Consider the following 13,593-nt stretch of genomic DNA (forward strand, 5'->3'; position numbering starts at 1 on the left):
AAATATTTTTTTCTCCATCTATTGATATGATCATATAATTTTTCTTCTGATCATCTGATTTTTCTTCTACTGATGTGATAGTTTACATTAACTAGTTTAGAATGTTGAACCAACCTTACATACTTGGAGTAAATCTTTTAAAACTTTTTTTTAGCAACAAAAGGTTTAAATACAGTACTTGCACAGTTTCACACATTTCAGACCCATCTGTATCACTGGAGGACCACATTCTCCAGTTAGCCTGGTATTTAAGTGGAACATCTGTTAGTGTTGAGGAGCTATGGAAAACCTCTTTCATGGAAAAGAAATTGATTAATGTTCATTCATGTTAATTGTGATTCATTTACCTCAGTTTGTTTTAATGAATCATAGAACTCTTTGGAGAAACATTTAAAAATGCTTAAATATTTTGTGGGGTTGCGGAGTTCATTTTCAGTGTTGAGAAATTACAGTTATTTTATAAACTAGATTTTTTAAATACATTGAAAATACCTTGAATTATTTTAATCTTTGGATTCAAAGCAAGTTATTTTATTTTGTCAATAGTGATTTAATTTATATTCTCCAGCTGTTTGAAATAGCAGATTAAAAACGTGTTGAGAAGTAACAAATCATTCTTGATTCTTTATTCTTAGCATGTTTGAATTGCTTTTTGCTAACTAGGGTTTTAATATACTTTGAATAAGTCTATGAAAAACTTTGAAATATGAATTTTAAAACAGAGCTAGAAAAATGGTTATTTTGCATTTATAAGGTATCCCTTCTCTTAGCCTGATTCAATTGAACAGTTTAAAAGCGACATGAAAAGCATAATTTGAACGACAAACATAAGTACTGGATTAGTACTATAGTGAGAGACGAGCTTTTTCTTTTTCTTCAGTCCCCAAAGCTCCAGAGATAGATCCAGTAGAGTGTTTGGTGGCTGACAATTCTGTAACAGTAGCTTGGAGAATGCCAGAAGAAGATAATAAGATTGATCATTTTATACTGGAATATAGGAAAACTAATTTTGATGGACTTCCACGTGTAAAGGATGAGCGATGCTGGGAGATAATTGATAATATTAAGGGTACTGAATATACACTATCAGGTAAGATGACTGCATTTCATGAATCTCATTCTCGGAAGATAGATGTAATTGTGAAAAATATTTTGAATTACATTAAAAGATGAAGTTATTAAGTTTCTTTAGCCAAGCTGACTTTTTGTATATTTATTATGGAAATGAATTTCTCTTAAAATATCAAGAAAACCTTCATTTTCATTACTTCTGGATATTTGCAATCTGGTAAAACAGTGTATTTAAAACAAACATGAAAGGATGTTCTGGAAACTGTATTTCAGAGTGACATTTAATTTTTACCTTGGTTTTCTAACAATAAAAAAAGCTGTCAATTTTCTAGATGTATACACTACCCTGCATTTCAGTGATACTGTAAAGACTTGCCTTTACCCTTTTCTTATAACCTTCACGATAATACTTAAAGTTAAGCTGTGACTTGGTAATAGAAATTTGTGTGTTGGCCTTTTGATAGTCTTTAAAAACATATCTGCATGTATAGGGGACTTTGGGTATTTGAAATGGCCAAATGTTGCCTGAGTTGTTCAATATTTGTTTTATGTGAGCAGTAACAGTAACGTTACCATTACTGAGCACTTACCATTTGTCAGGAGCTGGGCTGAAGTGTATTACACAGTACATCTCATTTAATCAGTACAATACATCTCATTTAGTCTTTACGGTGAAGAGGTTGGTTTTCTCTTTTCTATTTTAACAGATACAAAACTGTGGCTCCGTCAAGTTGTTGAACGTCCCGTAGCTAGTAATTTTTGGATTGAGATTTTAATCTAGACCTGACAGACTTCAAAGTTTTTCTGTTAATCCTTATGCTTCACTTTCTCTTTAAATTCATTTTTCACATATGAAACAATGTGTCATAAATATAAAAATTCTATAGTGTCTACTTTCCAGAAATTGAATATGTTATTTTAAACTGTAGTGTCTCTCCATGAATGAAACCTTACTTATAATGAGGCTTGAGAGTATCTTTTTATTGCTAGGTTTAAAAAGCCCAGTGATAAACTGTATAATTTATTTTGAAGAAAATCATAGATAAATCGTGATTTCTCTTATTTCAGGCATTATCACCCTTTTAACATAAATCTGTACCCTTCCTGAGTAAAAAGATAGTTCTAGGGAGGGAAAAATGTCTGTTTGAATGTTCATACTCGTACTTTTGGAGTAGATTCCTTTACTTTTCATATCTGAAAGCCATTTTTCATTTTTTCAGGCCTAAAGTTTGATTCAAAGTATATGAACTTCAGAGTGCGGGCTTGTAACAAGGCTGTGGCTGGAGAGTATTCTGATCCAGTGACTCTAGAGACCAAAGGTAAGATCAGTAGCTACTTGTACAGCATGAAACAGAACTTGACATCAGTAATTATTCCAGACTTCGTGACAGGAAACATTTCACGTATAGTTGCCTTCCTTCCCCACCTTGATTCACCCCCACTCCCCCCACCACCCCGCAAAGGAATTCTCAGCAGGAGGAATTTTAAGATGGGAAAATTAGGACTACAGTAGTGGTTTTCATTAGTTTTTCTTTTACCGTGGTATTCAGATGGGTAAAATAGACTGATGATGGTGTTATGTTCTCTCATGCATACTTACTTTACAAATTTCAGTTTAGTATAAATACATTCGCATGATTGGAGTTTGCCCAGAGTTTTCCCAGAGAATGGATTGTGACTCAATAATGGGGAAGTACGTATTCAGTTTAGTTCAGGTTCTTTTTGTTTTCTAAAATCTTATTGTAGAAATTAACATTTATATAATGTTTACAAAGCTCACAAGTCTTCATTTGATCATTGAAACCATCTTGAGAGATCAGTAGAATAGATATTATTGATATCCATTTTGCAGGTGAAGAAAGTGAAGTTAGTTAAAGTCTGTTCCTAGAACTAGCTTGGAAAGTTGTGAATAAGAATCGATTTACAAGTTCTGTGCCAGCCCTTATTGTGGACCTGGAATGTAAGTGCTTCTAGTCTCTGAGAACAGTTTGGATTTATTGTAGAATAACATATTTAAACACAGAAGATTTTTCAGGTATTTACCAATTTGAAGGCCACAATGCTAGAGGTCTTTCCAATCGTGAGGTAATAATTGACTCAGTTTACTTCCAGAATCAGATTCTACACATTGTTGTTAGATAGTTGGGCCTTAGAGTGTTCCACTGACCTCTAGTTCATATAGCATTTAAATAGGGTTTGAATGCCAGAAGTTTGATGTGATTTGAGGCTGATATAAAAATATCATATTAGAATAAAACAAGATATGAGGTTCATAAGTTATTGACAAGACAAACTCATAAGAATATGTTTGCATCAGAAAGATTAAAAGAAACAAAACTAAGTCGAAGTAATTTGGATTAGCAAATGTTTTTATTTGAGAACTACAGATAACTTAGCCAAGAAATGCAATTACTTAGAATTACTTGTTAACAAACTGAGATGATACTGTGGTTTCTTTATAGAGATTTTTACCATTTCATAAATAGTCATATTTACAGGCAGATAATCCTTCCTACATAACTTGACCTGATTTTAGCCCTTGTCAGGTAAAATTGCATTATTATTAATATCCTCCCTCAAGAATATTATATGTTTTTTATTTCTTTTGTTCTCATTTACTTTTTATGTTTAGTGACCAAACTTGGGCCTAAATGTGGTGAATTGTACATTTCCATTCAAATTCCACAGATTCAGGAAAATGAATAACTGGCTTGTAGCTTCCTTGGAGCTGGGCTGTCTGCTCCTGTTAGCAATGTCTAGATTTTACCAGTCAAATTCTTGGTCTTAGGGTTTGTAGGGAAAGACTAAGTTGATTCTAGTCCTTTTGAGCAGTTCTCTCTGCGGGGTAAACCCCCTGGGGTTGGGTTAGACTGATACTAAACGCTGCGGCCCACTGAATCTTCTGGGACCTTCTGGGAGACTCAGAGTAAAAGTATCTCTTAAGAAACTATGGGTCACAGGTTTTCTAGGGTTATTCCATACCACTGGAGTGGCCACTAATGACAACAGGAGCTCCAGAGAAAAGTCAGATTTTTTAAATGCTGTGTTAAACAGTTATTTACTAATTTTTTGACTTGTTGCAGCCCTTTTTGACCAAACAGTAGAAATAAGTATATGAGCAAAGAACTGGAGGCAAAGGGAAGGAGATGGAGATTTAATAGTTGAGGCCTACCCAAACTTCATATCCTGCCACTTGTGGTGCTTGGTGTGGAAAATAGTGAACATTGTTAATATCTGTCTCTCCAGTTGTATGTAACTCTATTTCTTCTGTTATTGGAATTGTCAAAAATGATGAATAATATTTCTTATGACCAGAATTTTTAAAGTACATTATCCCTTACTTCCTTGTAAAGGTAAATGATGTGATATTAATCACCAATTACTTTCTAGCCTCAAATGTTAGTGTCTATGATATAATTTTACAGTGCCTAGAAAGCAGCCACCAACACAAACTAAACACATGAAACATATCTGTGTCTGTGTTCTAATTTTTTTGGTACTTTGTTTTCACACTTTTAAAGATGTGGAAACTAATATCTGGCTATATTACAGGGCTTATATGAGAGACAGGACTAAAATTTGAGCCCTCACTTTTGAGGCCAGTCTTTTATTTGCTTTTAAACTGCATGGTATTAACCCTCTTACCTTAGAGAGCCTCTATGATTTAGTTGAGGCCTCATAAAGGGACAGTGTCCAAAAAAGAAGAGATAAAAGGTTGCACCCCTGGGACTGGAACCCATGCTTTACTGTTTGGGTGCTATGGTATTTGATAAATTTGGTCTGAAGCGGCTTGGGGGTGATACCTGTTTTTGCTACCCTTGACTCTACTCATCTCTCCATCATGAAACACAGGGAATAGCTTTAGGATTTGTTTCTTCCCTTAGGATTTTAACAGGCAACTGGGAGTGATGGCACCTTAGAGTTATATCCAATTTTTCTTTCTCTCAAAAATGCAGATGCCCTCACATATATTAACTAATAACTAATATAGAGGTTAACCCTGTTTTCTTAAGGCAGTTCATTCTTGGTAATACAGGGTCTCAGTTTTGCTTAATCCTAACTTTTTAGTAACCCACCTGTTGAGGAATTCTGTTTCCATTTTTACTGAAAAGCTGCATTATTTCGTCTTTCAGTAAGCTCTTATCTGTTTACATGCAGAGTTTGAAAGCTATTAACCTTTTTGCATATAGTATGACATTTTCTAGAAGTGGTTATGGTCAGTAGATTTGTATTTAGAATATTTAAAATACACTGAGCAATGGGTCAGATGCATAGATAAAATTAAAGTGCTCTTTAAGAAACAGTAGAGTATAAAAGGATTCTTGATTCACTAGGTAAGCACTAGGTTCTCTATATGAGTATTTTGTTGTTTGATGATGTATATTTCACAGACACACTGAAACCTTAGCTAGATCACGTATTATCCTTAAGTGAAATGGGGTATTGTAAAGGAATATTTCTTCACTGAGTACTTACCAGAAATTTAAATTTTTGGAGGGAAATATAACTAATAAGCAGATTTATTGGTAACTATGTAGTAGATAATACCTTGCCTAAGACCCAGTTAGGGTCTTAGGATATTAAATAGGAAGAACTGTGCATTACTCAGCTGTGAATCAATACATTTCAATGATTAACGCTCAGTATCCAAGGCAGAAGGTAATACTGTGTTACACTGATTTCCTAAATTAGCAGTTCTGAGTAAGTCTTGTGGATAGTACAGATAGTTCCCCCGATACCAACTAATTTGAAAAGCATAGTTTTGTTTTGGATTTTTAAAATTTGATTTCATTTAAGTAGCCCCTCTCCCCAGTCTGTTCTTTGCCATGTATGTCATCTTTAGCTCTATCAGCTGGGTTAGTTCCCTTGCTTCTGCCATCATGGCCTGTTTCTCTGTGCTTGCCTTATTTTGAAACTACTAAGAGTTTAAATATGAAATTATTAAGTGTTAGGGCATAAGAGAAAATGTGTGTGTGCCAGGCTCTATAATTTTTTACACCACATCACTTTCTCCTCATCCTTAATTCTACCAGTTCCTCTTCCTATTTAGTCATAACAATCAGCTGATGCTCTAATAATAGGAAATTGAGGCTATTGATTCCAGCAGAAGAAATGGCAGAAAGACCAGTGGCCATGAAAGTACGTTGTATTTGGTTGGAGTACAGGATAGATATATAGAGGAGAATAATGGGAAATAGAGTAGGAATTTGTAGATTACGGCTTTATCGTTGTAGACTTTAAATTTTAGGATTAGGAATTGGAACTTTATTCTCTATATACAGTGTTAAATCCATTGAGTAGGAAAACAATGTGATGATGGTTGTGCTTCAGAAACTAGAGATATGCTACATTAAAATAAATTGAAATATTGTTTTGGTTAGCACTTAACTTCAGTTTGGATAACTCATCCTCCCACTTGAACCTGAGAGTTGAAGATACCTGTGTAGAGTGGGATCCTACTGGAGGAAAAGGTCAAGAAAGCAAAATTAAAGGAAAAGAGAACAAGGGCAGGTAAGCTAGTTTTTTAAATCTGTTATCTGAATAAAATGCTTGTACATTGATTGTTACTTGACAATAACTTAAAATGAAATTCTTGGGAAGGGTAAGCTGGGACGAAGTGAGAGAGTGGCATGGACATATATACACTACCAAATGTAAAATAGATAGCTAGTGGGAAGCAGCCGCATAGCACAGGGAGATCAGCTCAGTGCTTTGTGACCACCAGAGGGGTGGGATAGGGAGGGTGGGAGGGAGACGCAAGAGGGAGGAGATATGGGGATAGATGTATATGTATAGCTGATTCACTTTGTTATAAAGCAGAAACTAACACACCATTGTAAAGCAATTATACTCCAATAAAGATGTTAAAAAAAATTCTTATTAGTAACACCAAAGTGAAGAATATAATATTATCAGTACTTGAATTTGTCATTAACATTTTTCATTACTTTTTTTTAAGTTTCTTTCCTAATCCTCTTCTTACACCTTTTATTTTAGTATTCCATTACTTTAAAGTTATATCTACAGCACTTTGAACTGCTTAGAGAGAAATTCCTAGCAATAGTTCCTGAATTTTAGACTTACAGATCACCTGTCTTACCCAAAGGTCTGCAGTGAATGACAGCTATTACCATGTACAGTCCCAGTGTCTGGCCCCTGATCAGCAGCCTTATGAACAAAGAGGCAGGCTTAGGACCTTTTATTATTGTAGGACTTATTTAGATAGTCTCAAAGTATGGGGACCTCTTTAAACAGAGATAAATTTTGCTCAAACTAAAATAAGGTAATCACTGTGAGTTAAACAGTGAATCAAAAGAAATTCCTCAGCAGGCTTTTGATCTAATTTTACTATAAACTGTTAAATTTAAGTTGTAAAGCAGTCTCTTAACAGTTGCCTATTTTTATCTGACAGTGCCCATGTTACTTCACTGAAGAAACATACAAGGTGATGATCTATGTCTGTATAGTTCTAGGACTTAGTATATCTAGCTTGGCTGAATAACTTATTTTTCTTTAACCAATAAGCAGAAGCCATTGCAGCAGCCTTCATAAGCTAAAATATTGGTCTGTGTAGACTGTCTGTATTGGTGGCTTATGTTTTGAATTTACAGCATTATAATGTGCTGTATATTATTTGGATTATGTTGTATACGATAACAAAACAATAAGCTCTGCTTTAAAGTCTTTCTTGAATTATTTTCCTTTATCTGATTTTTTTCTGCATTTACTTATACTTGGCACCTTTCTTGTTGTGCTGTATTCAATATATCTAACATTACAGCTTTGCATTTATATATATTTGACATGAGGCAGGTGTGAAGTGTCCTATGTTTTATAATAATCATGCAGTTTCAGAAGCATCAAGGATAAAAAATAAAGGTCATTACTGAAGTTATTAGGACAGTGCCAGAAAGATGAATCACTTCAAATTGCACAAGTAATAATGTGCTAATTTGAAGATACTGCGTATCTTTCCCAGAAACCAGAATGTGTTCTCTTTTCAAAATTATCTTTTCTTTTTTCTAGTTTATTTGCTTATTATTGGTGAAAGTGATTTCATAGTTAGTGTATTATAAATTGTAAAGTGCTGCTGGATTTAATAGAATCAGTGAAGTTTCATTTGGAGATTTTTAGGATACTTATATGTAGAATTTCATCATGTTATTTCTCTTTCTCTCTTCCCTCCTTTTAAGAGTATTTTATTATGTAGGCTACTTCTGGAATGTTACATACATTTATTCTTTCCATAAATATTTGTTCACTGCAGGATGTCAGCTGGATATTTTGGAGTTTATAGGGATAAACACTGTCCCTGCCTTCAAGGAATTTGCCCTAACTTATGTAGATGAGATATATCTCTATATATAAATAACAATAATACAAGATAGAGATTATGTGTAATAGTATGTGTGAATCAGGGAGTTTAGAGGAAGAAAGATTTCCTGAGCTGCCGCATGTTGAAGTGGTCAGTTAGGACAATAAGCCAAACTGAAAGTAACAATCAAGACTTCATGTACTTACTGTGATAGTATAAGCTAGAGGCCACAAAGGAAAGGGTGTTAGCCCCCCCCAGGGTTCCACTTTTCACAACAGAATGGCTCAGGGTGAGGGTTAGGTAAGTGAGAGCAGATGGCAGATGGTGAGTATCTGAGGGTCATCTCACTGCCCAGGAAGGCCCAAACAAAAGCCTTCTCCTATTGTTTTATGGACCTGAGGCCAAGGAAATGAGAGAGGGGGAAAGGTTAGGAGTAGAAAAGTATTGAGACAGAGTGGAGAAAAATGTCTTCAGACTGCTCCCTGACCCCTGCCCTCTTTAAGGAGGTCTCTGAAGAGGCAGCTGGAAAGGGTCTCAGCCGGGGGCCCCCTGCTGTAAGGGGGCCTCTGAATACAGGCGCCCAATCTAGGAATGCAGACATTCATATGAGCTTGGGGTTGCAGGGGGTATTGCAACTGCTTCTAGAAACTGCAGTGAACTAGCTCTGTACCAAGTCTGGGGTAGAGAAGGCAAGCATTTATAATCGCTTCTTGTTGGGCCTGAAAGATCATACATAGGATTTTGGCCTGGAGCTGGACTCTTCAGAAAAGTTATTTAGACTGGTAGGATCTGGGAAACCTTCATTAGTGAAATGGTATTTAGGTTGGTTCTCAAATAAGTGGAAGAATGTGTAGCGTTTGGACTTGCAGTGAGAGAAGGAGCAAGGAAAGGAAAAGACACTGAAGCAGATTGCCTGAGTTTAAGGGACACTTGAGTGACTATATTTAGCTAGATAGTGCTCTCCAGAGGTGAGAAGGCTGGAAAAGCAGAGTGGGCCCAAATCAAGAAGAACCTGAAAAGCCAAGCTAAGTCATTTGTAGGCAGTAAGAAAGTGCTTGAAGATTTTAAAGTAGGAGAATCAGTTAGGTTTATCTCCTAACAGTGAACAAGTGAATTGGGTAGCAGAGAGATCATCTGGGAAGTTGGTAAAATAATCCAGAGTAGAGGTAACAAAGAGGCTTAATTCAGATAGTTGAGTGACTGAGGTGTCTTTAAAGGATGGGATCATGTTTGCTTTAAGACAGGGGGTCCCCAAGCCCCAGTCCTGGCCGTGACCGATAACAGTCGTCTTGGGAGGGAGGGTGCACAGCAGGAGGTAAGCGGCAGGTGAACAAGCGAAGCTTCATCTGCCGCTCCCCATCGCTCCCCATCGCTCGCCTTACCACCTGAACCATCCCTCCCCCGGTCCATGGAAAAATTGTCTTCCACGAAACCGGTCCCTGATGCCAGAAAGGTTGGGGACCGCTGCTTTAAAACAATAACAGCTGTTGCACTTCTTGCAAAAATGTACTTAGGTTGGAAGTCTAGAATGCTGCAAAGGAAGACATCTCCTTATTTAATTTTTCTCTGAAATTTAAGCTGCCATTCTTAGTAGTTACATCTGTTTTTCTTTTTGCCATGCTTTCCCTTTATTTCTTTACTACTGGTAAGTTATAAATTTTTTTTGTTTTATGAATGCAGTGATTTGATATAATTGAAATCTTATTTTTTTAAACATCTTTGGGATTTGATCTATTTTGAGTTTTGGGGAGTTAGTGAGAGGCCTTAATACTGTCCAGTTTACCGTATCATATAATTTGATAAAGGAAGGTCAGGTTGCATCTTGTCCATTTTAGTAGAAGAAGTGCTTTATAATACTTGATATTATCCTGTGCCTGGATTTGGGTAATTGCTGTTTTTCTTTTTAAGAAGAAAAGATACAGAACAAAAACACTGGGTCGGCCAAAAATTTCTTTCAGTATTTAAGTAAAAATAAAATACCTATTTTTCATTTTCGCCCAGAACTTTATTGAACAATGTATTCACCATTTTGTTCCACTACCTTCTGCCATTTTTCAGGCAATGTCATAATTCTATCTTCCCAAAACTTTTTATCTTTTTGAGCAAAGAACTGTTCCAGGTGCCTTTTACAGTCTTCCAAGGAATTGACATTTTTTCCATTAAGAGAATTTTGTAAAGATCGAAATAAATGGAAATCCAAAGGTGCAGTGTCTGGTGAATACGGTGGATGAATCAGAACTTCCCAGCCAAGCTGTAGCAGTTTTTGCCTGGTCATCAAAGAAACATGTAGTATTACGTTACACTTATGGAAGATGATGCATTTTCTGTTGACTAATTCCGGACGCTTTTCATCGAGTGCTGCTTTCAGTTGGTCTAACTGGGAGCAGTACTTGTTGGAATTAATTGTTTGGTTTTCTGGAAGGAGCTCATCATAGAGAACTCCCTTCCAATCCCACCATATACACAACATCACCCTCTTTGGATGAAGACTGGCCTGTGGTGTGGTTGGTGGTGGTTCATTTCACTTGCCCCATGATCTCTTCCCTTCCACATTATTGAACAGTATCCACTTTTAATTGCCTGTCACAATTTCTTTTAACAACGAAGCATTATCATTATGTTTCAGTAGATAATCGCACGCAGAAATATGGTCAAGAAGGTTTTTTTCACTTAACTTATGTGGAACCCAAACATCAAAGCGATTAACGTAACTGAGCTCATGCAAATGATTTTCAGTGCTTGATTTGGATATTTTGAGTAGGTCGGCTATCTCCCATGTCATTGATTGTTCTCAATTAATGTCTCGATTTGATTGCTATCAACTTCAACTGGCCTTCCCAACCGTGGCATGTTATCCAGTGAGAAATCTTTAGCACGAAACTTTGCAAACGACTTTTGACACGTTTGATCAGTCACAGCACCTTCTCCATACACTGCACAAATCTTTTTCTGCATTTCAGTTGCGTTTTTATCTTTCTTGAAATAATAAGGCATAATATGCTGAAAATGTTGCTCTTTTTCTTCCATCTTCAGTATTAAAATGACTACACAAAAATTCACCGGTTTTGATTTTTTTTTTAAATGCACACTGATATGATAGCTGTCACAATATAGTCTAACAAAACTGTTTCGAATGAAGTTAAAGACAACTAAGCGCTAGTAGAGCCATCTTACGGAAAAAAGCTGCACGAACCTTTTGGCCAACCCAATACCTACTGCTTATAAAAAAGGTTATTTAGTTTTGATTCTCATAAGTCTTAAAAAGAAAAATAGCAATTACCCAAATCCATGCACAGGATAATAACAAGTATTATAAAGCATTTCTCCTACCAAAATAAGTCTTGCTTTTCATCTAAATTTAACTGCAAGAAATGTAAGCTATAATCCATTATCTTTCTTGAGTTCTTTTTTTTTTTCCCTTGAGTTCTTTTTTTCCCTTTTTGTCTCATATTTCAACTGTATGTTCTTTGTACAAGCCTTGCTCAGTCTGCATGGTATTAGTGTTTTTAGCATGCTTTATGTTGATGACTTCTTACATTTAAGTGTTATAATTGACAAATCTGTTTAATAATAAATAATTCAAATAAAATTAAATGTTGCTATTTGTGCAGCGTGATTAGAAATCTTTAGAAAGACTCATTTCCTGATTTGTAATTTTAGTTTGTGAAACATGTGCAATATAGAATATTTGTTTTTCTTTTTGTTCCTGTTTATCTAGAAGTGGTACACCATCCCCTAAACGGACATCCATAGGCTCCAGGCCACCAGCAGTAAGAGGCAGCAGAGATCGTTTTACTGGGGAATCATATACAGTGCTGGGTAGGATAAACATAATAGTTCTTCGTTATCTCAGATTAAAGGCATCATAGTCACATTGGTGGACTTTACACTCAGTGGTGGAGTGGCTGCCTGTGTATTGAATGAATTGTTGCCAAAGTTTCTCCCTCTTGAAGCTTAATTACTTTGGTGGGTTTTCAAATTGTCTTTTTATTGATACGTTTTAAATTCTGCTTCAGTTTACATAGTGCTCCACATTTATAACTCTTGAGGGGAGAGTAAGGAAGAAAAGTTCTGAAGCCTTTTATATTCAGAAAAGTTAGCAGTAAATGTACAAGTCATTATAGCAGATACTCTGCATTTAGTGTCTGTGTGTTAGCATGATTTTTCTCCTGAATCAGATTTTTTGTGCCATTTTGTGGGCCAAGATATAGGTAAAACTCTGTGACTCATAAGGAAGAGGTAAGAGTCAAATTTACCTTCTGATCTTTCATAGGAGACACTGCTATTGAAAGTGGACAACATTACTGGGAGGTCAAGGCCCAGAAGGATTGTAAATCCTACAGCGTGGGAGTAGCATACAAGACTTTGGGGAAATTTGACCAATTAGGAAAGACAAACACTAGTTGGTGTATCCATGTCAACAACTGGCTACAAAACACATTTGCAGCAAAGCATAATAATAAAGTCAAAGCCTTGGATGTTACAGTTCCTGAAAGAATAGGTGTATTTTGTGATTTTGATGGGGGTAAGTTTACTGATTTTCTCCTAAGTTATTTCGTCATCGTTGCTTGTATTTCAGTACTTTTCATTAGTAATCATCTCTACAGAATTTCCATTAGTATTGTGGTAAGGGTATTTTGACCTTCTGGGATTTGATCACAAACATAATTTCAGCTCTGTAATTGACTGAAAGGGCACGCGATGTCTGCTTGCAGGCCTGCAAAAGCACTCATGTATAATATACTAAGTAAGTTTGAAAAAGAGATTTTGCTAATTTTAGTCTTGAGCCTTAAAATTTCTCATGCCCGTTTTAATTCCTCCTTTACCTTGTTTTATTACTTGTTAAGAGTGGTAGAGTCAGATTTTTTGAGTTGGAATAAACCTTAGAAATTACCCAATCCATTTGCCACATAGTATAAAATCCTTATTACATTATATCTGCAAGTAGTTGCCAACTCCTATGCTGGAACTTTTCTGTGTGAAGCTAATTGTCTTAGAAGGCAGCCTGTTTCGCTGTAGGATAACACTTGGTTAGAAGGTTTTTCTTAAATCAACTCACTTTGTCTTCTCAGTAACTTCTGAGACTGTTGCTCTTAAATTTTGACATCTGAAGAAACACAGAATTATGTTCCCTAATTCATACTTACCTTGCAGTAAGTCCCCTACATATGAATCTTCAAGTTGTGAACTCTCAAAGATGTGAATGT

The 13,593-nt window shown here is 35.8% G+C and overlaps 1 protein-coding gene across 3 annotated transcripts in view; it reads left to right on the forward strand.

The window, feature by feature from the left end:
* FSD1L (fibronectin type III and SPRY domain containing 1 like) overlaps positions 1 to 13,593 on the forward strand; it is a 71,831-nt gene that overhangs the window by 42,068 nt on the left and 16,170 nt on the right. For 2 of the 3 annotated variants that reach the window (XM_079926287.1, XM_079926286.1), the window contains exons 7-11: positions 881 to 1,090; positions 2,292 to 2,390; positions 6,453 to 6,582; positions 12,105 to 12,205; positions 12,660 to 12,911. In XM_079926287.1, the coding sequence (XP_079782413.1) occupies positions 881 to 1,090; positions 2,292 to 2,390; positions 6,453 to 6,582; positions 12,105 to 12,205; positions 12,660 to 12,911 (792 nt within the window). Of the gene's footprint in view, positions 1 to 880; positions 1,091 to 2,291; positions 2,391 to 6,452; positions 6,583 to 7,483; positions 7,517 to 12,104; positions 12,206 to 12,659; positions 12,912 to 13,593 lie in introns of all 3 variants that reach the window. The other variant, XM_079926285.1, reaches the window with a different exon arrangement.

Source organism: Stenella coeruleoalba (genome assembly GCF_951394435.1).
Source record: "Stenella coeruleoalba genome assembly, chromosome: 7".
NCBI lineage: Eukaryota > Metazoa > Chordata > Mammalia > Artiodactyla > Delphinidae > Stenella > Stenella coeruleoalba.